Source organism: Embiotoca jacksoni, unplaced genomic scaffold (genome assembly GCF_022577435.1).
Source record: "Embiotoca jacksoni isolate LCO1_2020_lvr unplaced genomic scaffold, fEmbJac1.0.p SCAF_4, whole genome shotgun sequence".
NCBI lineage: Eukaryota > Metazoa > Chordata > Actinopteri > Embiotocidae > Embiotoca > Embiotoca jacksoni.
The window spans coordinates 6,503,611-6,528,931 of record NW_027185392.1 but is presented as its reverse complement, the minus strand read 5'-3'; the positions used below and the strand labels follow the sequence as shown (position 1 = coordinate 6,528,931).

General features: G+C 40.4%; 1 protein-coding gene across 1 annotated transcript in view; it reads right to left on the bottom strand.

The window, feature by feature from the left end:
* Positions 1–65: 65 nt before the first annotated feature.
* doc2g (double C2-like domains, gamma) overlaps positions 66–25,321 on the bottom strand; it is a 37,108-nt gene continuing 11,852 nt past the window's right edge. The window contains exons 6-11 of the mRNA XM_069166783.1: positions 18,923–19,049; positions 18,645–18,701; positions 16,993–17,117; positions 8,410–8,491; positions 8,151–8,247; positions 66–3,649 (exon numbers count right to left, since the gene is read on the bottom strand). Coding sequence (XP_069022884.1) covers positions 3,510–3,649; positions 8,151–8,247; positions 8,410–8,491; positions 16,993–17,117; positions 18,645–18,701; positions 18,923–19,049 — 628 coding nt within the window. The 3' untranslated portion in view covers positions 66–3,509. The remainder of the gene's footprint in view (positions 3,650–8,150; positions 8,248–8,409; positions 8,492–16,992; positions 17,118–18,644; positions 18,702–18,922; positions 19,050–25,321) is intronic.

Sequence of the window (25,321 nt, the reverse complement as noted above, 5' to 3'; positions counted from 1 at the left end):
TTGTGTTTTTGAACAGTAACACATAACATGGATCACATGTCATTCAAAGGAGGACAGACGACCACTGAAACAGCTTCGATTTATTTTGCGAAGTAGTTACACAAACCCACCACAGGATGGCAGCCATACTGTGCGGTTGACATTGACAGTGAATACACAGGGACTGCAAGAGTGAAATCCCATCTAATTCCCATCTCAGCCCTCCTGCATCATTACCACTGATATCAATTTAAGGAAGACAAGTGTCAAAGTTGTTCGTTAAAGCAATAGCTCGCTTGGTAAAGCATAGCAACTGAGCGAAAAAATACCCTGAATCATCGTATTCACAAACAAACAAATACACGCTGATGGTGGGAGACTGAATGGATGGCAGAGACTGTAAACACATCACCATTCAGAATGATCAGCTAAGGTTGCACTCTATTATACAAGCTGATGGTGACTGCTAAACATGCAGTTGTATTGCAGATAAAATGATTACATAAGCGAAGCGGGGTCAATAGACAAGAGTCAGAAAATGATGTGGCTGTAAACAAAACCAACAGATCCAGAGACAGGAAAGAGTAACCATCCAGCCAGTAATGTGAACTCTATTTGATCACAATCACCCATCCAAGCCACAAACAACACACTGAGTATTCCCAGAAATGCATCCCTAATGCCTGGATAACATGATAATGTTGTTTTGGTTTGATTATCTCACTGCTGACGTTCTGGGAGTTTTAATGTGCATAGAGAAAGTACAGAATAAACCCACCCTCCTTTCCCAACCCCTCTTGTTAAAGTCATTTAAGATCTAACTGAAAATGTGTTTAGTATCATGCTTTTAATGTCCAAGCCCTTTTTATGCTGAGCCTAATACACCACCGAAAGATCAATTTTTTTGCAGTCAACAATCAGACATTCACAAGGTTGTCGAAGGACACCAAGAATATGAGCAGCCAGATCGATTCAACAGTTAGAAAACTCCCGGAGGCCACTGATCGACTGTGGGTGTGCTTTTGTGGACAAGCTTTATGGCCCGGGCTGTCGTGACAGATGAACCGAGGGACGACATTAGATATGCTGTGGCAGGCATTTAGACGATTCATCGACAAGTTTTATATACCATCAATATGCAGACATGTGCATCAAGATGCATAACATCTCATAACATGTAGGTTAAAATGTGTGTGACCTAGTGTAGTTTCTCAGTATCTCGGACTCTGTGTGTCCACTGAGGGCGGGAGGGGGCTCTATTCTCTACGTCTGTATTTCTACAAACTGCACAATTTCCCTCAGCAGGAAATCCTGTGTTTGACAGACATGGATGTACAGTCCCAGTGGTCTAGTGTCTTGTCCAGAGGATAAAATACTGTACCGTACAAATGCTGCACAAGACCTGTTAAATGATGGGTGTTAAGTAATGGGATTAATGGACAATATATCACAGCAATGACTCCATCTGATGGTTAATGTTAATTTCAGCCTCAATTTTTATTCAATTTCTATTCTCTTTAGATCCTTAGACTGAGAGTTTGGCATGTAAAGCATTGGGCAGATGTTTTTACACAGATCTGTGTGTAAATTCGATGGAAGAACATGCTGCTTCATGTGTTTCTCTCTTTCACCAGACCAGGAGTTACTGTGGTAAAGTCAGTTGAACCCAGTTGTCACGCAACAAACTAAAGTTGCAAGGAGTACTTCACCAAGCAATGTCTGTCTGATGGGGGCTTAACCTTCAGCCTTTCATCTGGAAAGTCAGAAGTTATCTATCGAGATATATTCCTCTCTTAGAGTTGCTCTGTGACTGTCTGGCAGTGGAAGGAGAGAGATGGCATAGCCCTGGCACACATGACTGACAGTTTGTCAGTGTCCTTCATCCAGTAACTCTCACACCACTGAGGCCTGCGGTGGTAGCAGAGGATTTCTCTCTTGTACGCCTCTCTTGACCATTTTTTTTTTTTATATTTCTTCGCACCTCTGTGCTTCTGAAGTTGGGTGGAGACACTTTGAATGGGGCGTGATGTGAGTACAGATAAACAAACACTGCACAGACAGAAAATGTAGGCACTCATTTTCTCATAGCCCTCATGCACACACACACAGACACACAAACGCTCACACACACGTCTGCTGACACATGACTGTCTGATAGGAAGGTGGATAGACAACCACTGTCACTCAAAAGACAATGAGAAGACATAAGAACACTGAAAAGGTAAAGGTACAAATCCACCAAATGGATCATTTTGTGCTTTATAATATGGTGTGTTGTTTTGCATCAGAACGACAGCCACTAAAATAGAGACCTATCATGACCCGTCAATAACACCCCCACCCCTGTAACTATGTACCACATTATGAGTCACAGACCCTGTTTACACCTGGTATTTTCAATCGATCCTGATCCGTCCTGGAGTGACCGGATCACAAGTGGCCAGCTTTAAGATGTCTTTTCACATCTGGGATCATCATGCGTCTCGAGTGATCGGATCTCACTTTCCTTCTCTACATGCAGATAGACACGTATTACACAAAAATATTCAAGTAAATGAGCACAAGAACACAAACAGAAACGGAAGGAGATGAGTTTTAGCAACAGACATTGATCAGCCGTCTGTTAGAAATTTCTGATGTATTTCACGTTTGCAGATGTCTGAACACAGTTCAGTGAGTTTGTAATTCTCAAGGTGAACTGTCAGGACCCTCTCGGTTCAGGTATGATTACTTAATTGTTTGAAGCCTTGAGTAGCAGCCTGTGTTTTAAATCACATAACAGATGCTTCTTTGCAAAAGTTTGCAGGTAGATCAACAATTGGGGCTGCGCGAAAGAGGGGAAAAGATGAAATATTGAATGGAGGAAAAATAACACTGCTAAAAAACTGTGGCCACATGCGTCCCAGACCACCCTTGAATGTGGCCTGAGCCGATCGGATCTCAGTGCATCCTGGGTGCATTCATTCCTGAACTTTAAGCAAACCACTTGTGATCCGAACACTCAAGGAAGGATCACATTGGCTCTTGATGTCAGGTGTTTACAGGGTCAAAGGGTGCACATACTGTTGGGCACTTCCACTGAATGAATTTTGAGTACATTAATCTCAAATCTCTTCATCAAGTGTAAATTTGAATGAATATGAGCCACTTCCACAATACAGTAAGGTCTAAAGCACAATTTTGTGAGTATTGTTTTGTTACGCCACCACTTTAATGAGGACATTGTCACAATTTGGTTCACCTTGAAAAAAAATGGATTCAGATTACACCTTATCACTAATATTAGTGTGAATATTTAAATATCATACTAATACTTTGTGCTGTATTTACTGGCATTATATGACAAATTTTTACTTTTAACAATATTATTATTGCATTTTTTATTCTTTGCTGTTATCACTGCTTTACTTGGACTCGTTACTTGAACTTGTTATCAACTATCGTTCAATGACATAAATGTGTGTGTGTGTGTGTGTGGTAGTGCATATATGTCTGTGTGTGTGCTTGTATGCATGAATGTCTTGTATAATCTAGTCCGGTTTGTCACTGCTCGGGGCTCCTTGCTGTGTGAGCGTATGCCAGTACTCGACTTTCTTCCCTTTGTTTTTGAGACACTCGAACCAGTGTTTGAGTCTCTGTCCGCTTGCATTGATGCCCAGCTCCACTCCACCTGCAACCACAAAGGGAAAAGCAGAAACGGAGGAGAGTCAAGAAGTGATGGGAAATTGTCAGTTGGTGAGAAGGATGGGTGACAAAAGGAGACAGAAAGCCCGTTCATATCTGGTATTAAATCTGTCCCGGATGATCCGATCCCAAGTGGACAGCTATAAGTACGCCTCTTTTTAATGTGCAGACAAGGATAAATTTATGACATATTTTACATTCTTAAATGTCCAAACACAGTTCAGTTTTAATACACAACCTAACAAATCGGGCCTGACCCAATCACATCTGTTCAGCGTCTGATTATTCAATTATTCCATATTACTTGTTTGAGAGGGTTGGGCTCTGCTCTGCGGTGAATAACTGAACTGTGCAATGTGGTACAGTTCAGTTATTCTCCTACTTTCTGTGTCAATGGTATATCTCTATTGCTTACAAAATATTACAAAATGTTTATACTGATGAATCCAAGCATGTGTAGCAGTTCACTGTTGTAGCTGGAAAGTTTATTTTACCTACTACTTTATATATATCTTTGTGTTTTAAGCGAGTGGTTCCAAACCTCTAGAGATTATTCCCTTTCACATGTGTATCTTTCTTTCTTTTTTTTTTTTTTTTTACTTTTCTCTTTTTCATTTTTCTTTGTAAAATATTGGATATGTTTAGCCCTGGATTGGCGAGCTGTCCAGGATTTACCCAGCCGGTACCTGTTCAGGACGATGGATGGATGGATGGATGGATGGATGGATGGATGGATGGATGGATGGATAGATGGATGGACGGACGGACGGACGGATGGAATAAACCATCTGAAACATTAAGAGGGACAGCTGTCTTTGGTAGAGCTGCTTACGACTCTCCCTGGAATGTTACAAGGCACCAAAGAGGACACTAAACAGTCATTTTCATATAATTATTTACCTGAAAAATAGCAAGTAGTCACAGTTGTCAGATAAATGTAGTGGAACAAAATATTTCTGTCAGAAATATTGTGAAGTATAAACGCAGAGTGGTATTAAATGTAAAATACCTCAAAACTGCCCTTAATATATTTGAGCAAAATAAGTCTCCACAACTGGAGGCTTTTCAGAAAAAGACACATAAGTCATTTTGTTTTCTTGTTAAAATCCAATATTTAATAATATGTAATTGAGCTCAGGCACTAAGGTACTATATAACAACATCCATGCCAATAAAGATTATTTGACAGACAAACAGACGTGGGAGATGAATTCCTCCAGGCAGAGAGAAGGAGAAATTGAAAGGTATCTGGAGAATTGCAAGCAATAGAATTTCAAATGAAGAATGATTTATTAAAAGAACACCGGTGCTGGATGTGCTGAGTGCAGGGAGTAAATATGCAGAGAAACAGGATATGAGTCAGGTGAAAGTGAGTGGAGGTGATGGAGGCGTTGGAGGAGAGTCAGACTGTAAGACAGAGAAATGCAGGCGGTTGATACATCGAGGTTATTACAAAGCCATTCCCTTGGCTGTGATTGCTCAGTTAATGGAGCGTGCGGTTTTTAACAGTATTTTGGCAATGCTGAATTCGAACAGCGCCTTGGAAAATGACAGCCGCAAGGCTTGATTGTTGATCTGCAACTTATCTGAGCTCGGCATTGAACCCTGCCTGAGACTGTGCCACTGGGGGGATAGGAGCAGCCTTTCAGTGTTTCATAGCCTGGATCCTCCTGAGCTATCCTCCCAAACACAGATACGCTACTTGTAGAGCAGGCCTAAACCTGTTGACAGAGTTTCGATAGGATAATCACGCACGACACTTTATCAACCTCCACCCCTCTGACCCCACAGCACTCCCACCATCTCCGAACGAAGATCGATGGAGCGCTCCTTGAGCCTGCGGGCTGCTACTGACAAATGAATAGTCAGCCATCCTGACACTCGCCGGGCGACGGAAGAAGGATGAAGGGCAGGAGCAACAGGCCATGACACAGATAGAGGTGAGGCTGACACACAAGCTGTTAAGCAGGTGTGAACCAACACGGGCACAGGTTTAACCCTGTTCTCTCTGTGCTTAACCCAACCGGCAGATAAATCCGTGGGTGTGGTCAACCGAGCATCTAAGAGCCATAGATCTGAAGAAGTCAAAATGCATCGAACAACGTCACTGCTGAGCATCTGCATCTCCCTCTTCCTCTTCCCACAACTTTCCCATCCTTTAGGGGGGCTGCAGACAACAATTTTTCGACACGGGCACATCTTGCATACCCACATTAATTATCAGACTTATGAATTCAAAGGTCATGGTCTCATCTGTGTACATAAAAAAAACTCTATTAACACTTAACGCTGTGAACACAACCGGTACAGATGAAGCGCCAATTAAATGATCAGCAGACCTGGGAGATGTGCAAATTAGTTGCAATTGTCTAACAAAGATTTGTGACTTGCCTGTGAGACATGAATAGAAACTTTTGACTCAAGAGATTTGACTTGAAATTGTCTTGCTTCGCTTCAGGCATGACTTGATTCTCTGCTGATACCAAATCCACTTCAACTCTGAGTCCCAGTTTTGATATCAGTTTCCTGCACTAAGGTATAAAGATTTAAATGGAACTAATTGAAATTATTTTATATGTAATGTAATATGAGGCTGACACTAAAAACAGAGCCAGCGGACCTGTGGACTGTGACTAAATAAATAAAAATAACTTGTATTATGTCATTAATAAAGAAATTGTATTGACTGGCTGATCCCTGATCTGCTTCAGGTGAGTGTTGGTGCCGATACTCATTTACTGAATCAGCTCATCGCTTCTTGAGACTTGATTTGACTCGTCTCGATTAGGCATGTCACAATTACTACATAAATTATAAATAATTTTTACCAATTATTTTAATAGATCACTTTGCATAAACATTCATCTGTATAGAAACAGCTGGATGAAACTAACAGAAACGTGATATTCCCATCACTCTTTCCACATCATTTTCCATATTTAAAGGATTCACTGGTGCTCTTTTAATGACATCACGTCAGTGCACATCTGTTGACATAAACATCATTGATATAGTTGCAAAACCTAACACCACAGCACCACTGTGGCCACATTTTGGCTTCAATAAAGTTATAGGTTCTAATATTCAATTCCAATAAATGGCTCTTCGTCTTTATCAGGTGTATATGTGTTATTAATCTATGATTAGGCTTACACTTAAATAGTGCCATAAAATGAATCATAAAAGACAATTAAATCGTTATTTACAATTACTTGAATGACAATGAATTGCCAGCTAAAACTTCATCATTGTGGCAGCCCCAGTCTCAATTGACTTGAGGCTCTTTGATCTAAAAACTTAAAAACAGCTGTGGTATTAATAATGTCTCTCAGGTTTGATAGTAGCTTTTTGGAGTTGTGTTATGCTTTCTGTAAGGTTTCACAGTTTTCCTGTAAGATGACAGAGGCAATGTGAATGTAAAATATAGCACATCTAACTCAAAGTCAGAGGTTTAGATTTGATTTCTGGTGAAGATGAAGTTTCCTGTGTATCCTTATGTCCTGGTTGCTTCTTCAAGTTATCCACTTGATTTATTGCCTGAGGTTTTTTGTGCACTTGAGCCCTCAGATTTGCTCCTCATAGTTCAGTTTTCTCCTCCATGTATCTATAACATCTCACCTTTTACCATTTGACAACCGCTATATATTCTACCAAGCCTATTAGCGTGCTTGTTATTTCTCTCACTCTCTCTATTCACCATTGCACTGGGATTGCGCTCGCTCGGCCTCTTTATCATCTCGTTTTCTTTCATTCTTCTCTTGTCTCTGTCATTTTTCTCCAAGCCCCAATTAACATAACTGGCAGGCAGCTGTAGCTAAACCTGTAATGATAATGGTCAGGGGAAAGGCTGTTATCTGAGGTTGTATGTTAGACTGATGGCCTTTCCTCCCAGCAGGGCTAATAACTCACTGGGCTTATCTAAACAGCGGGTGTCTCTCTCCAACATACCCACCCACCCAGTGCCTCACACACACACATGTGCACACACACATTAGACAAATTTAAATGCTTTGATCTAGGGGCCTTCAAGCTCACTGGGTGGTAATCCATTCTCACTGTGCCTCCCCACTAGTTCTCTATCACTCCTTAAGCTCCCATGCGCTCCATTGCCATGATATACACACCAGGCCATGCCAAAGCTGTTTAGCAGTCTGATGAAGCTGCAGCCATATGATGCGCCAGGACCATGAAAGATGTAGATCCAGAGAAAAAACGTCTTCCCTTTTTATGTTTCCCCTCCGTTTCCTGCTCCACTCAAACTCTTCTTTGCTCGCTCAGTCATTCCCCTCAAGTCTCATAATTGCCCCTCATCTCCCTGCCTTTTTTTTTTTTTTAAACTCCTCTCCACCCACGCTCGGCCTGGTTTTTATGTTTTCTTCAATTGCTCCGCTTTCATTTATTTAAACAGTCTGCCACAGTCCTATTCTTTGCTGCTGCTGCTCTCCTCTCCACTCCTCCCCTCCACACTTCAGTGTTTCTTAGCCTACCTATGAAGTCGTTGCTCATTCCCAAGTCGTAGTCCCATACAGAGATCTCCAAGGTTTTCTTCGCCAGCTGGTCAAAGGGTAGTTCATATGAAAACTCCTATACAGGTGGTGCACACAAGAGCATATTTATATCAATGACTCATAAATTAAAGATTGAAAGGAATTCCTTATTTAGTACATTCTCTGATGCTGCGAGCGCATGCAGGAGGTGACAAACTTTAAGGCTTTACACTGCTCGGTAGAAGAATGACAGTCGTACCTCATTGAATTCAGGATTGAGAGTCTTTTTCTTCACCGTGGTCTTGTACTTGGACTTTTTTCCCATATCTGGCTGTAAGATTCTGAGACAGAGTGAGAAAAAAAGAGAGAAAGAGACAAAGACATCAACTCATTGTGACCTTGTGAACTTTTCTGGGCATTTTCAACCTCCAGATAAGACAGTTTTCCAAGAGTAAGATGAGAAGGTTGATAACTGTCTCATATCTTTGTTAATACAGCCAGTATCAGATCAGTTTAGCTTCCCATAAAGGCTGGGGACAGATGCAACATAGCTAACACTTCAGTTTTTGATTAACACACAAGAAACAACATGTTGGTTGAACTTTAGAGGTGGTGGAAGGTGGATCTTGTTTCCTAGAGACAGACCCAGGTTATTTGTTTCCCCGATTCCAGTCTTGATGCAAAACTAAGCTACTCGATTAATGGCTTCATATTCACCAGACAGACGTGAGTCAGCCGTCTCGTCTAAATCTTAGAAAGAACGCAAACAAGGGTATTTCTTAAAATGTCAAACTAAATCTTCAATTCAACTCTGGTTGTTGCCATATACTGTATGTACTTCCTTAGAGAAACAGAGTGAGTTCAGAGCACTACAGGACAAAAGGGTAAAATATAATAAAGATTTATACAATAGTGCTCCCTAAAATCTCCTCAAACGGGGACAAAACTTCATGGAGATCAAAATAATTAATCTCTGACTTTTCTTTATCTTCTGCCCTGTTGTGACCGTAAACCTTGCTGAACAGCAGAAACTAAGGGAGACAGAAAGTTGGCAAAATGTCTTTGAGATAATTGTGACCCAGAAGTCTTTTGAACAGAAAGAAAGAGAGACAGTAGACCATAGCAAGATCATAATCACGCCGATGTTAGAAGAGTGTATGCTCCAGCGAAGAGGCAACAGAAGGATCGCTGGAGGGCAATAGGAGTCATCATCAGCATAAATTCCAAGTCAAGATGTTCAGGCGGTGAGATATCTCACTCTTCCAGCCTCCCCATGCAAGTGACAAATCCTGGCCTGACAGCTGATGCGTGAGATGGGCTCGGGGCTGTCCCTGCAGAGCCGGAATCGAAGTGAGTGAAAAATGGAGGGATGGAGGTGGAGAAGGAACAGGAGGAGGAGGAGGGGAATTGATAGAAAGCAAGGTGGTGGCACAAAGACTTGAGCTACTGTATGTTGGCTGTCAGTGCTGGAAATGCCATTTTTCATGATATAAAGCGATCTGCTACGGTTGTAGTATCAGAAAAAAAATCCACTTCCAAGATCAGTGTCTAATGTTTCCAGTTGAGGGAAAGAATGCTTGCAAGATACATTTCAAGGATCACAAGATGATTATTTACTTACTCAACTCAAAATCACGTAAAACCATGGTATTGACTGTTTATTTTTCTTATGATATGTCTTCAGGCATATAAAAAAACACCACGTGGATATGTTAACAAAGCTAAAAACTTGTTTTTACTGCATGGGGTCTTTGATTGATTCTTTGCACAATATTAACACATAAAGTTATTGAGTGGATGAGTCAGTAAAGAATTGTTTATTTACACACTCAGCAGACATGGAGCAACATTAGCTTTCATTAGGAATTTTCAGCCACCTGTAGAAATATTCAGTCCCTTGGTTTTGCTCTTCACCAACACCTGTGTTAAATATTTACTCACTTAAGTCCAAACATTGTTCAAATGAAGGTTTGTTCAGCCACTCTGAAGGGCACTATAATCCGTGACCAGCGTGATGCCGTTTATGTAGTTCCGACAGTGGCAGAGGTTCAGCACACAACATAATGTGATGTCTACGCCTATTAAGTTGCAACAACTTAAAAACTATCCTGTGCCCAGATCCGTACATTCACGCAGGGGATTTGGGTCTTGTAATACTAAGATTGTCAATTAGTTTATCAGCTTCTTTTCACTAAAAAGCAGCTGCCTGCTGTGACTGAAGATGACAGTGATGAAAGCAGTGAGACTGAATCAGGTCATAAAGTTGTGGGTCTTAAAAACAAAAACAATGATCTGAAAAATTAAAAAATACTGAAGCTTTGAGGTAACTGCAGAGCAAAATCTCAAACCGAGAGCTGCTGAACAAAATGCATTAGAGAAAATAGTTAAGACTGCATCTAAAACTCTAAACTAAGAGAGGCTTTGCCTCTTTAAGAAAGGGAATACATTTCTGTCAACACTGAACCTCTCAAAGAACCGCTCTTTAATAATAAACTAACTATACACCTGTTATAACACCAATTATAGTGCTGTTTCAGTAAAAGCCATTTATCTACCACACAATGTCTTGTCACCAGTCACAGTCTCAGCTAAATGTTTGTTGCATTTTAAAAGGTCATTTTCACCATGAGCCACGTAATCAGCATATTTCCTCCAGAATACCTGCTGCTTACACAATAGTCTGACTGCCTTCACACAAGAGAGAAAACGGAAACTTGAAGAAAAGAGTGAATCAATTGAGAGAGGCAGCCAAACAAAGCATCTATTTGACCAGGAGCATGTGAGAGGGTAAGGTGAGAGCCCGAGGTACATCTCAGCCTGAGCTGTGCCAAATCACATTTTACATACGGAGAATTCCAATTTCTAGAACAACAAAACATTATTCGACAGCAACATTCATAATTACGACTGCATAAATAAAAATACAGGCTGTACAGCGGCAACTACACTATGCCCAAATTATCATAGCAAATTCAATGTGAAGAATAATTCATAATGCAGGAGCTGGTCCAGAGAGATATGGGAGGATTATCCCTTCAGTTTTTTTGTAACTGTTCCCTTAAAAAGTAGGTTGTTCACTGCAGAAGCGTGAACAACAGAAAACTAACTAACCATATATTTAACGGCTGTATACCTCTACCATTCAGTCACCAGCTTGCACTGACTGATAAGGTTAACAGGGGACGACAGCTGCTATTAAATACCATTTATGAGACAAACTGTTTCTTCACGTAGGGAACGACATGAGAACTCATGCTAGGAAAGCCATAAAAGGAGTGGAAAAAGGAATAGGAACACCAATCTGTGCAGATTATATAATGAAATCTAATGCAGCAACACCACTTCAGCCTCAAAATTGCAGCCAAAGCAGGTTATACACACACTAATCCATGAGAGGATACCGTCTCAGTGTCATGTTTTGGTTGGATGGAACAAACACAGGAAGTTTTTGAGTTCAAGGTAAGACAAAAGTAAGCATGGATTTCTTGTAAGTAATTTATGTTCATGATGTAACGTGATGAACTTACATAACATACATTAGGTAACGTCAATGACGGACGCAGTGTTATCGACTGGCACAAACAGCCGTAATCCTGTACACACTGTTCGTACGTTTTCTAAAGGATTGTTTTTTAACATCCATTCTTGAAAATCAAATTGTGACAACAGCAGATCCTGTCTTATTTTTGGTTATTTTTTTTAATTTTTTTTTTTTTATCTCCAATTACACTTGGGAAGAGAAAAACTATGTTAGTTATATTATGACGGCATTAAGTACACGACATAGTAAATAGCACTAGTAAAAATGTATCTACCTCGTCGGCAGGTAAATCGTGTGCCTACATTGAAATGAAATCCCGCCAGCGCCACTGACGTCACCAATGTAAAATTACTTATTTGAACTCAAACTGGAATCTTTTCCGAACTCTAACCAAGTAGTACTACACAAGTTTTGCCAAGTCAGGGAAATCAATTCTGAATGTTCTAACATAACAGTCCTTTTATTAAGAGATTGTCTCTTTGTGTGCTGTTCCTTTACTGCAGTTTCCTTGGTGAAGTTAAAACTAAAAGGACAGTTACGCTACTGAAGCCTCATATCAACTTTGGCTAAAATCCACAGAATGTGCACAGAATGAGGAAAGTGAGTGTCTCACCACGTCACAGAAATATGGGAATATGAGGAATTATTACGGCAAACAAAAACTGATCAATGTAAACATATCAGAAATGTGTTTTGGTCTTTCCACAATAGAGGCTTTTTACATATTCTGTACATGTGCATGTGAAATTAAATGAAATGTGAAGTTAAGACAGGGTTGAGCACAACCTGAAACAACAACCGCAAAAACACTGTCTTACACTGTGCATCATATATGGTGAATAGCACCTGATGTTTTTTTTTTCACCTCTCATTTGTAATTGCCCAAAATATAACTTCATGTCACAGTCACACTTGACAACTCTAACTGTTGGGAGTCATGAGACTTTGGTGCCTAACACTATCCTACCAGCAGGTTTAGCTTTGGGAGAGTCAAACAGAAGGATGAGCGCAGGCTGTGAATGAGATAAAGAAACAACAAAGCCACTACAAAGTGACATGGAGAGATGAGCGGGAAGGAGCTGGTGTTAAAAACAGGAAACAAACAGAAATATTTATGACACACAGAGGCAACAACGACAAAAAAATGTGATGGAGAAAATGAGTGACAGTTCGTAGAGAGGAGCTAAATATAAGCCTGCAGCTGAGAGGACTCGTGATTTTTAATTCACATGTGTTTGCGAGAAGAGAGAGATAGCGAAATTGCAAAGCATGGCACTGTGCTTGGTCAGCAGGAAATATCTGACATGTTTTGCACTTTTCCTTCCTTCACATGTCTTTTTTCTGACAGAATAGTATATTCTTTAGATATTTGAGGTCATATGAGAAGAGCATGGGAGAAGACTGAGGGCTCCTCTGAAAGATGTAAACGTATTTCTTCCTTAAAATTTTCATTTGTGTCTTTTAAATGGAAGACAAATTAGTTGTGAGATAATTCTGACCTTGTGTCACTTAAATGGCTTCAAAAAGATGAAAGAAAGTCAGAAAAAAGACAGATTGGAAAAAAAAAACCTTCTGGACAAATACGCACATGCACGCGCGCGCACGCGCGCACGCACGCACGCACACACACACACACACACACACACACACACACAGGCATCTACATCAGCTAAGTTACACATTTCTCAGGTGGATTCCTGCTGTTACAGCTGCAGGTCATCAACGCTCTGGCAGTGAGGTAAATCAGAAAGCCACCTCAGCAAATGAATTCCTGTTTTAACTTAATCGTTTGATATAGTCTTGGGCTGTGATTCACTCATACCAGCAACACAGTCAACCCTTTTTTTTTAAAGTCAACTTCACTATTAATTACTGTATGTTGGGTCTTTTGTGGGAGTTACAAAAGAATGCATTAAGCAGCAGATTTTCTGCAGCCCATCTACTGAACTGAGGCAAACAAGACTCCATGTGATGGGTACACAAAGTCCCCGATACGAAAACACTGAGGAGTACAAAAGGAAACTCTGGCAGACAGGCAAATGAAAAATCCAAATAAGTGAAGTGCCACAAACAAGAATCAGATCAGAGGCTTGAACAAATCATGAAAACTACAAGAGGCTGTACAAAAAGAAGCTGCCATTGCAAGTGTGCAGGACACAAGGAGGGATACACAACTTTAGGAGACAAAATGTCACAAAGTAGGTAAGGCAAAAAGGAGGATAGAGAGAAGACCAAGAGCTAGATGTATAATCTGGCTGCACATGTCGTTTATCTTTGTTCTCTAAACATTGCAACAGTATAAACGGTTAAAGTGCAAGGCACCACTTTTAAAGAACTGAAACAAATCGATCCTTTGGAGAGAAAGAAAAAGATCAATGTGTGTTTAGGACAGAAAGTTTTCTCTTTTTTTTTTTTTTTTGATTTAAGCTTGGGCAGTTTTTGTTTCTCTTGTCTGCAGTTGAGAAGACCTAGAAAATGTTTTAAAAAAAGTTTTGCTCAGTATTTCCCGCAAGTACACCTTAGAGAAAACTGTTGGAAAAAAAAAGTTTTTCATTACAGTAAATGTAGCTGCCCTTTTCATTCAGTATAAACTTCTCAGGATAAAAAAAAAAAAAAAGGCTGTGTGGATCCTTCTTTCCTTCACTGTACATTGGGTCATCCAGACCTTCATGTACGGCTGCACCCCCAGTTCTAAAGAGATACATGTACATTTTAGGGATGTGTATTTCAAGCAAAACTACTATTTGAAATTTGCTCTGAACCTTTTTTTTTTTTTTAATATCCCCCCCTTTTTCTTCCCATGTTTTTAATGTGGCTGGCAGGCAGCTTTTAAGCGCATTACCGCCGCCTTCTGACGGGAGTAACGCATTACAACTAGGCGCCGGTAAAAAAAAAAGAAGAGAAATAAGGAAGAATAAAAGTTGCATGTACTAATCGATCTTGGAGATTAAAACGACTATTTGAATATTCGAAATTCGTGACCCATCCCTAGTATATTTCTCCACAGATCTGACCAGAGACGGCAGGGTGCTGTGGAAAAGTGTGCAGAGGCTCACATAGGAACTGATGTGCACAACTCAGGAATCTCAAAGTTACGTGCAGCCCTGCATGTCAAAACAAGCTGACTGGTTGTTTTTAGCTTCCTGTCAAGACTGTGGTTCAAAAGAGAGAAAAAATTATATATAAAGATAAACGTAAGCATGGGTGAAAAAAAAACAGCCAAGCGAGCGTTTTTGACTGACAGCAATTTGCTGACATGTTGCCGGGAAACGCAGCTTTAAACCTACGTGAAGCCCAAAGGCACCATCATCCCTCAGGCCATGAACAACATCAACTTGGGTCAAAAATCAACAATCAAAAAAAAATCTAATGATTTATCATGGGAGTCTAAATGACTGTTATTCCAGTCCTCCTATTCCGGATCCCAGTTTAATCACCTGAAGAAAATGAACTCTGTTTCAGAGCCTTTAAAACTTCAGAAGCCTGGTGCTCCGACTGCCTTGAAGCCTCCCACTGCTAGAGGTGGCGTTGGTTACGGGGTTAGTTGTCCTGTGTGGGAGCTCTATCTCCCTGCACTGTCGGTGTTTAAGTGCAGCAAGCAGATCGTAGATGGAGCTGTGTGGGTTTTATCTGTCACCATTCGTGCTTCACAGGCAGGCTGGCTCAGGCGCACAGTGTCAGACACTTTGCCTCGGCCCGGTTTTGTGTTTTAGACTTTGAAGGGAACCTGCATTGGCTGACGAAAAAGTATCAATCTCACTGAGCGGTACATGAAAAAGAAGAAGCATCCACCTCCACCTGGCAGCGTGATCAACACCTTGTGCCTGTCTTAGCGACTGTCTTACATCCACTCATAAAGCCATTCATAGCTGTTGATCTGCTTGTTACTTGTTGCGCAGCATGAGGTCAATCAGGGTTATGTTGACTTTATTCCCGTTCCTAATGAAATAAAGTCCTGGAATGCAGCACATGCATGTGTGTTTCACAGGTTTGTGGGTGTTGTGCCATGCTGGTATCAAAGCAAGGCATCTGGCTATGCCCCCTCGAGCCTCAAGCTGTTTAAAGGGCAATGCATGTGCAAGGTTACGCACTGTGACGCCGGGTTCACTGAGCCGTCTGAGAGTCCTCACCTGGGTCCATACTACAGAATTTAGGTCTATGCACATTGGACAAATGGCTGATTGAATGAATGATTAAGTTAATTTAAGAAGTCAGAAGGCAGACTAAACATGTTTGGATTTTGAGTGTGCTGTTAACAGTTGTATAAGAAGAATTCAGCTCCTTTACTCAAGCAAAAGTACCAGTGCATCAATGTTGAGCTACTCCATTACAAGTAAAAGTCCTGCAGCAACATTTGTGTAAAAGAACTGGTTTGGTCCCTCTGACTAATATTTTTTTTATAAATGACATTCGATTATTAACAGTGAAGCATCAGTGTGTAAGCAGCATGTTGTTGTAGATGCTGCAGGTGGAGCAAGTTTGAACTACTTTATATACAGTTTGGTTTACACTACATCTACTACTTGATCAAATGTATTTAGATATTTTGCACCACTGCCTGTTCATCCACACTAAACTTTTGTTCTGCAATGCACAAAAGAAATGAAAAAGCTTCTCAAAGTTGAATACAATTCAAACAAATTGTGAACTCCAGAAACACTGCAAAAAAAAATTACAATTCTGTATGCACGAAGTGTGTAGCATGCAGCTGGGATAAGGCCGTTGTTTCTACCCCTTCTCAACTCGCTGACTGTGAACACTGAGTGTGGGTACGACAGCAATGCAGCCTGGACACATCAGTAAAGCTTGTTAAGCCGGATTTACAGTTTTGTCTGTGGCTTTGGGAATGTTGGTTAACATCCATCAAACTAAGAGTCACACTAAGTCCTGATTAAATCCTTCATGTTGGAGCCCATATTGATTTGGGTAGGTTTGACAGTTCTCAAGGTGGGAGTCACATTTTTCTTTGTTTTGGGACCAGATAGCTCAATCTGTAAAGAGTGATTCCCCAATTAAAGTCAACATAGAATCTGGTAAACACCCAGTGGCTTTTCTGCACAGTATACAGTAGGTACAGGTATCGTGTACAAAGTGCAAGACTGTGCTCATGATTAAATAAGACACACTGACATTACAGCCCGCTAATTAATTCAACATGCTGATCTTCAGTCCGTATCCTTAATTTTTGCAGCAATAACATCAAAACACTTCCTCCAATGTGACTTGCTAATGCAGAAAAGCTGTATATGAGTATCATTTGTAGGATACCCGGTTTGTTCATGACTGGCTGACGTGACTTACATTTTGACGAATGGGTCAGAGTATCCGTTGGAGTCCATGGCGGCCAGATGGGCACAGCGTATGACCCCAACCAGCAGGCAGCTCTTCTCTGTGTTGTAGCACAGTGACACCAGGATGCGGCCTCGCTGGGGACACAGAAAGCAACTGTTTCAGACATAGCACCTGTTTCCAGCCTGACGTCTCCCACTTCAATGAATAGACAGAGTGGAGAAACCTTCGCAACACACGTTTTTACCCAAAACAAACAAAAATAAAACAATTACCCCCTCAAGCCCTGGGCTATTTTTTGAAATTTTCTTTTGAAAAACATCTTTAGTTTTAGTCAGTAACAGCTGCTAAATTGTAAGGCCAAAGTGGACACCTTGAGCTTTATGGATAGGACACTTTGCGGAATTTTGAAACACAGTAAGTCACGGTATCCTTATCACCAGGACAGAGGGGGATTTGAAAAAGTCCCAGAGGGGTCATTTTCTTCTTCTGCACAATCAAAACTGTACGAGGTGCTATCAATAAGTTCAGAGACTTTTTCTTTTCCCTGTAAATGAAGCGCAGCACTGTGATGTGCATGGAGCAGGGACATTTGATAACTTTCATGAGTAAGTATTCCAGGTTATATTGCTTGTTCAAAATCACCTGAGTTACACACATTTTTGTGACCACTAGTACTCGTTATGGACTTGAGCATAGATTTAACATCAAATTTTGTGTTAAACTCGGGAAATCACCAACAGACACTTTTGAAATACTATAGAAAGCCTGCAGCAATGAAGCAATGAAGCAATGAGCCGGGTGAGGTGTTTTAAGTGGCATTCGCATTTCAAGAAGAGTGCATCAGGTCAGGAGTGCAACCAGGTGGGTTTTCTTTAATATTCACGGCATTGCGCACCCACCGAGAGTTTGTCCCACGGGTCAGACTGTCAACACCAGCTTCTAGTCTGATGCTCTGAGGAAAAACATTCAGGGCAAACGACTTTAACTGTGGTGTGGTAGTACTTTGTTTCTCCAACATGACAACATGCTGCAAGCGTTAAAAATGTGTGGGTTTGTCACCTGCAAAAACACAGTTGTAGCTTCCTACTCACCGACTTTTGCTTCCCGTGACTTCTTTCTGTTCCCCAAATATTTGACACAAAATTTTTAGTTGTGATTTGTTGCATTGTTTTCACTATTAAGCACCTGTTGTATGTCTGGAGGTTTTGAATTAAAGCTTGTGATTAAAGGCCTTATTGGAGCCAGGAAAAGTGACACTGCTCCCTTCTCCAGGTTGAACCATTAACTGAGTCTAATCAGAGACAAAAATCTATTAGCCTCTGTCTCTAAAATCATGAAGAGAAATGAGATAAATGACCACCAGGGAAGAGAAACACCAGACTGGCATTACTGGTGTGATTTACAAACTGTTGCTTTATGGTGTCTCGTGTGAGCCGTTTCCCTGCACATCAGTCTATGTTCATGCCACATATACTGATTAAAAATGTCTAATTAAGCCATTTTTTTCTACAGAGATGGTGACAATAGATGACATTAGAATGGCTGGACAGATAAGAGATTGTATTAGTTATAGGAGGGTAATAGGAAATTACATTGAGCCACGTTTTGGTTGAAAATTCTAATAATAAGATTGATGGTGATAAAGGGGGTAACAGTGTTACCTCCTCCTCTGCGACGACTGCTCCCTGCTCCACTGCTTGATTGTTGGTTTCTTTATTCTGAAAGGAGACAGAGACAGAGAGAGATCATGGCGATTGCCTACAAAGCCTCCAGGTGAATATCTAATAATATAATGCAGTGTTTGAAATTGATGCCTGTTGGTCTCGGAGCGAACATGCACAATGGAAATAGGACACAACATGACATACATGTCCACAGAAACCCATTTGGTATGTACTGAATGTCCACACAACGTCTCACACACAGACATAGTATATACCTGTGCAATTCTCTCCAGGCCCATATGGTAGCGCTTGTTCTCGCCCTCTCTCAGTTTCTTCAGAGCCACTCTCACCTCTCCGATGAATTCATTTCGTCCGAGTCTGTCCATGTCACATACACACAGCCTTCATGCATGAACACACACACGCACACGCACACGCACGCGCACGCACACACACACAGATGGAGAAGAGAGGCAGGTGAGTGGGTAAAAAGTTTCAGATGCCACTTGCTTTGCTCCACCTATCGTTGTGAGGCAAGCATACACCGTGCCAAATATAGCCACAGTGCATCTGAACAGTCAATCAGCTCGACCATCTGCAACACGAGACGAGTGCTCCGTGGTTGCTCATGAGCAGTCTCATGAATGAAGCTGTGTGATTGCTGAAGAGAAACAGGGTTTCCAGACAGTTTAAAATCACTTCTGCTTTGGTTTTTGCTCCATCAGACGCTAATTTGTCTTAATTGAAACATATAAGGGAAAGAAATTGTGTAAATTACGTAATCAGATTTACTTTTCTGCATTTCCCCGTAAGGACGCACTGACTTCATCGTGTATGCTGGTGGCTGACGTTTTGAATCCTGCTACGAAGTGATTTGCATAAATAAGTGATTCTTTCAAGTTTGTGCTTTCGAGGTCCCTTTAAAAGGAAAAAAAGAAAGGAGAGGTGATAGAAACTGAAGTTGAAGTTTACTTCCATGTTTGTCATACAATATACCTAGTTAAGACTTTGAGGAAGTTGTCCTATCAAGTTGATCATGATTGAACACTAAGTTATAGCCATGAGAGCAGTTTGTTTTAAAACACATACGAAGTGGCGTATTAATGTGGAAAAGCACAGAAATGGTCAACTGTTTCAATATTACTACCCGTCTTCCCTAACCAAATGCCTCACTAATTCGCAGGATGCTATGCTAACTCTATGCATGCTATGCTCATACACCAAAGTAAGACACTATCGAGCCTTAATAACAAGGTGAGAGTGTACAATATCTCACTGGGGTTATCAAATGGGCACCTCCGTTCACTGGTGTTTTGTTGAGTTCGTCAGTCCTGGTACCCCAGAACTACTCCCCTTAATACTCACACCCACCACCCCTGCTAAAACGTGGAAGCGTCATGCACATTTTCAACTTGACAGCACAGAAGATCTAAACAAACAGCACAGTTTCAAGGTGAACACCCAAGATTAATGTCACCAATTTAGTATCTGACCATATTGGTGACACCAAGAAAAGGTATGGTGTTGATTTCACAACACTGAAACAGATGTGAGGTCAAAGTGACCTTTGACTGCCAAAATCAAATAAATTCATCGTTGAGTCCAGTTTGTAGAAAATGCTCAGAAAAGTTCCTTCAAGGTGTTCTTGAAATATTGTGGTGGACAGATGACAGATGAATGGACAGACGGATAACTTCGAGCTTCAAGCTACAGCTGTCACTTACTAAACTTCAAAGTCATTTTGGGGAACAAATTTTCAACATGTGACATTTCTACTGGAAATCGTGGTCATGTTTATTGGCAACAATACTTAAACAGCTCAATCTTTTACATATATAAAATGTAATCGAGTAGAATTTCCCTGTACAACCTACAGTCTGGATCAGTTTACAACGGTCTGGTTTCCATTTTTTTTTAATTTTGTTTTGGTTTCATTCTATATTTAAAGAGGAGACAGCTGAATCAATATCTTCTTTTATATTACTACAATACTGCTTCTGTAAAATTCTTTCTTCCACAAAGCATGTTTATTCAAACTGATGGCGATGTTTGATGGCGGGTCAGTATTCCATCAGCTACAGTCTTCACAGCCCATCACCTGCTGCAATACTCCCTCTGTGCTCAGATATTCCCAGATGGACTGTCGCTGCTTGATTTCTTCCTCGCTCTTCACTCTCTCATTTTCAACCTTTCTCTTGCTCTCTCTCTCTTGACACACACACACCTTCCTCCTCTTCCTGTTCTCTTCCTGTCCCTCTGACATTTGGATGTTTGACATGCTGGTTCCGGCCTTTTACTCATAACTGATGAGTATCTCTACCAGAAGCTTCAGAATAGCTCTGACTCATGACCACAGCTGTCAGATGATTTATGTCCCTTTGCTCTGTCATACATGTCGGGTGTCTGTGATGAAAGGAAGGTTGCGGTGAAATGTGACACCAATTCTGCCCAAACTTTTGGCTTCTTCTGTGCAAAGCCTCCATTCGTTTCCCCTGCACACTCTCCCACAGTTTTCCGATTTTAGAAGTCCTATAAAAACCAAACAGACGCTCATGGAATCTGCTCAACCTGAGGTGCCAAATTTCTTGTGGATGCGTTGAAAAAAAAAACACTTATGTGTGACATCTGGGTTTTTCTTTGATGGAAAAACATAGAGCAAGAACGCCAACAAAAATTACCTTAATGATAACAAGGATGACCTTGCTGTGGTAGTTAACACAGCTGCAGTGCACATTTCAAGTTCATTAAAATGACTAAAATCAATTCAATGTATATTCTTGACAATTGAATAGATCTGGAATACAAAAAGTAAAAATTGCCAGCATCCAATCTGTTCCTCAATGGGTTTTTTTTTTTTAGGTTTTTTTTTAATCAATGTTCTTTTTTCTTTTACGAAATAACAAAATAAACAAACAAAAAATAATTTTTATGACAAGTCCACTTAGTGCATCTGAGTTTCATGTTATTACAAAACAACCAAAATCAGACTTCTTCTGAACAACGACTGTAATGACTCTTTTCATTATAAATGCAGTTTTTTCAGACTTTTCCATAGCTGGAAAATATTTGTAGTGTCTTAAAACATGAAAGAGGATAGTGATGGTGAGAGTCAAGAATTTGGAGTCTCTCATAGGGACTCCAGCTAAGTACCCAACGGGCTTATGCAAATTTATGTCATTAACTTGAGACAAGAGATTTCCCATTTTCTTTCAGTTTTTCCTGTCTTTTTACAGAGAAGTTCTGTCATTTAAATGAGTTGGTGTCACATCTAATAAGCAGAAAAAGCACTATCATACCTTACATTATAAAAGTGTCTGCTGGCGACAGTTTGAGATCAGGGTGAAATTCAGCATTGCTGAGATACATCAAAAATATCTTGATCAGCCCCAATACCAGATGACTCAGCACATCCCTAATCAAAACTACAAAATAACACAAATGTTAATATGTATTACATTTAAAAAAAAAAAAAAAAAAAAAAAAAAAGATTTGATAACAGTGTTGCACTGTGTACCCCTTTTAAAGTCTGCGTTTTGTGCCATCATCCTGTTGAAAATCAAATTAAGGTCCTACTAAACTCAAACCAAGTGGGATGGCATGTTGCTGCAGGATGTTGTGGTAGCCATCTTGGTTTATTGTTACTTTGAATACTGAATAAATCAGCAACAGCATCACTAACACACCATCACTCTTTTATCTGCTTCCCACAAAGACAGTTGGAACTTAAAATCAGAATTTTAAACTAATCACATCAAAGGCCTGATTTCCACTGGTCTAATGTCCATTGCTCGGGTTTCTTGGCCAAAGTAGTTCATCTTCTTATTGGTCTCCCTCAGTAGTGATTTCTTTTCAGCAATTTCACAACGGAAGCATGACTCACGCAGTCTCCTCCAAACAGTTGATGTTCTTCGTGTGGGATCCGTGAATGTCTGCACCAAAAGTTTGTGCCAATACATCTAGTTGATTTTGAGACAAGTTTTCACTTATCCAGTCAACTGAAGTGCTAGAGGCACTCGGGGGGGAAATCAGAGGATCACTAAACTCATTAAAATTCGTCCTCTGGGTGCTGCAGTGTCTGTAGAAATTCTATGACAATCCATGATAATTCAGTCTGGAACAAAGAGGTGGACTGACATTGCCAACTGACTCAGAGCCACGTCACATGGCTGAAACAATCCCAACAAAAACGATCACCAAATATCACCCCACAAAAATCAAAGATTAGTTTTTTTTCCCGTTCCTGAACATGTCGGTGACCTGACTATATCTCACCTGAGGCATCCGGTAGCCAGTCTCAGCCTTGCCCTCCATCCAATATCAAATCAAGTCCTAGATTTGTTCCTATCTCCCCACAGCCGAGGACAGTGCAAGTCTATTATGAAGCCAGACAGAGGCATGGGGAGATAGAGGGAAGAAATTGAGAGGAGATAGAGTACACCTGGCACTGACATCATGTTTGTACTCCTTTAACACACACACACACACACACACACACACACACACACACACACACACACACACACACACACACACACACACACACACACACACACACACACACACACACAGGATCTCTTTACACCCACCTCGGATCTCTTTACACCCGCCTTCCATCACAACGCCTCCACATGTCCCTGCCGTTTGGAAGACTGATAATTGTTTTAGTCATGAAAGTCACAGAGGACTCTTACAGAGGAGCTACTCCCCAAGGCATGCATTAACGTGCGGCTCACTTCTACTTTTTTGAGCATTAAAAAGCACATTAAAGAGTGGTGTCATTAAAATGAGGGATGGAAATTATCACTAAATTATCACTGTCACTGTTTTCAAAATCATTTGAGAGTCCGACTGCAGCAGCTGAAATTTGGACCTAATCTCACAATCATGTGGGACCCACTGCAGGAAAACAGTCTCAGTCTGTCGCATATTCAGACTTCAAAGGGGACTGATAAATCTACAGTGCAGCTTCTCACATTCAATGTATTTTCTAAAGATGTGGGACAGCTCATAAAATCAGTCAGATTTTTACCGCACATCAAATATATCTCAGATTTCTTGCAAATGCGTTGAGACAATTAGAATTTAAAGATCAGCGGCTGAATAAATATTTTGACCAAATGGAGATTCTTGCAGTTTATTCCAGTTCGCTAGACTTTTTACTGAGGACTAGAGCACCTCCGGCAGCCTGGCTGCACCAATTAAAGGATTAGCCGGTATGAGGCCAACCGTGAAGTCTGGATTGAGGACATTAGTTATTAGTTTACTCAGCTGGTTCATTCTTAATAACGGAATGGACCTCCAGTGGCCCTTAGAGATAAAGTCTGCACACTGAGGTATAGAGTCAGTGAATACAGAAGATAAAAAAAAAAGAAAACTTTGAGGGTTTTTTTCCTCAGAGACATTTCATAATTGTGTACTGAGTTGTCCCTTTTTGTATTTTGTGTCGGCATGAGGGCTATATATATTAATTTGTAGTGAAAACCAGTGAATGACAAATGAAATACATAAATAAATAAATGCACAAATTTTCCTCCACTTTGCACACTGCAGAACTCTTTTTTTCTAGCATTTGTCCTCTACTACAAAGAGCTGCGCAGCAGAATGGACTTGACACCAAAGACATTAAAGCATTTGGCTGCATTCCAGCTTTTTATCACTGTCTCTGATGAGGGTTGACATCCCAAACAGCAGAAAACTGCCTAAAGCCATAATTCTAAAAGTCTTCATTCAATCAAACTTCATATTTGGTACCATTAAGGTCGGTATTTTTCTGCAACAGTCATTAAATGCAATTATATCCAGTAATTACCTCTTTATGTAGTACTTTTTAGTGTAATTGCTGCACTGGATTCAGACTGACTTTCTCAGCAAGAGGAATTCACACTAAATTATGCATTTACATAATCAATTTCCTTCTGCCACTGCTTCAGATTTTAAAATATTCCACTGACAAAACATGGGGTGACTTTTATTGTGAAGCAGTCACTAGAAATATTATGTATTTGTCACAGGGGTTGTCACTGGTATTTATCCTGTCAGCAAATCATTTTTCACCTTTAAATACATGACTTCAATTCACCTGACATTTATGACAGGCCGATTAAATCCTATATTCAAATCATAATGCTTGTAACTATCTCAGAGGATAATATTAGCAATTACAAAAATGCTAAAAATATATTTTTGGCATTCATACATTTTTAATAATCATATGTAGATGTCAGAGTTAATTAATATTTCATGTTGACACTGTCTTATCTTGCTGGTGACACAGTAGACTAGGGATGCGTATTTCAAGCAAAACTATTATTCGAAAGTCGCTCTGAACTATTCAATTTTCCTTCTCTTCAGCTTTGGGAACTTCTGCTGGCCTGACTTTTCTAGACTATTGCTCACAGCTTCAGTTTTCTTCAGTGTTTATATTCTGAAAACCCTGTTTGCATACCAGGTTTGCACAGCCACTCTGAAGGGTGGACTAACCAGCGACCAGTGTCAGTGGTGTGGTCACATTAAAGTTAAGTCTTTTTTTTATTTTTTTATTTTTTTTTAATGTAGCTATAACAATGGTAATGGAGTTGCGGCACATATGATTTTCAATGCCAGTTGGTTGGAGGCTTCTTAAAATGTTCCTACGGCCATTTGCAACAACTAAATATGATTCCATATGGATTGTG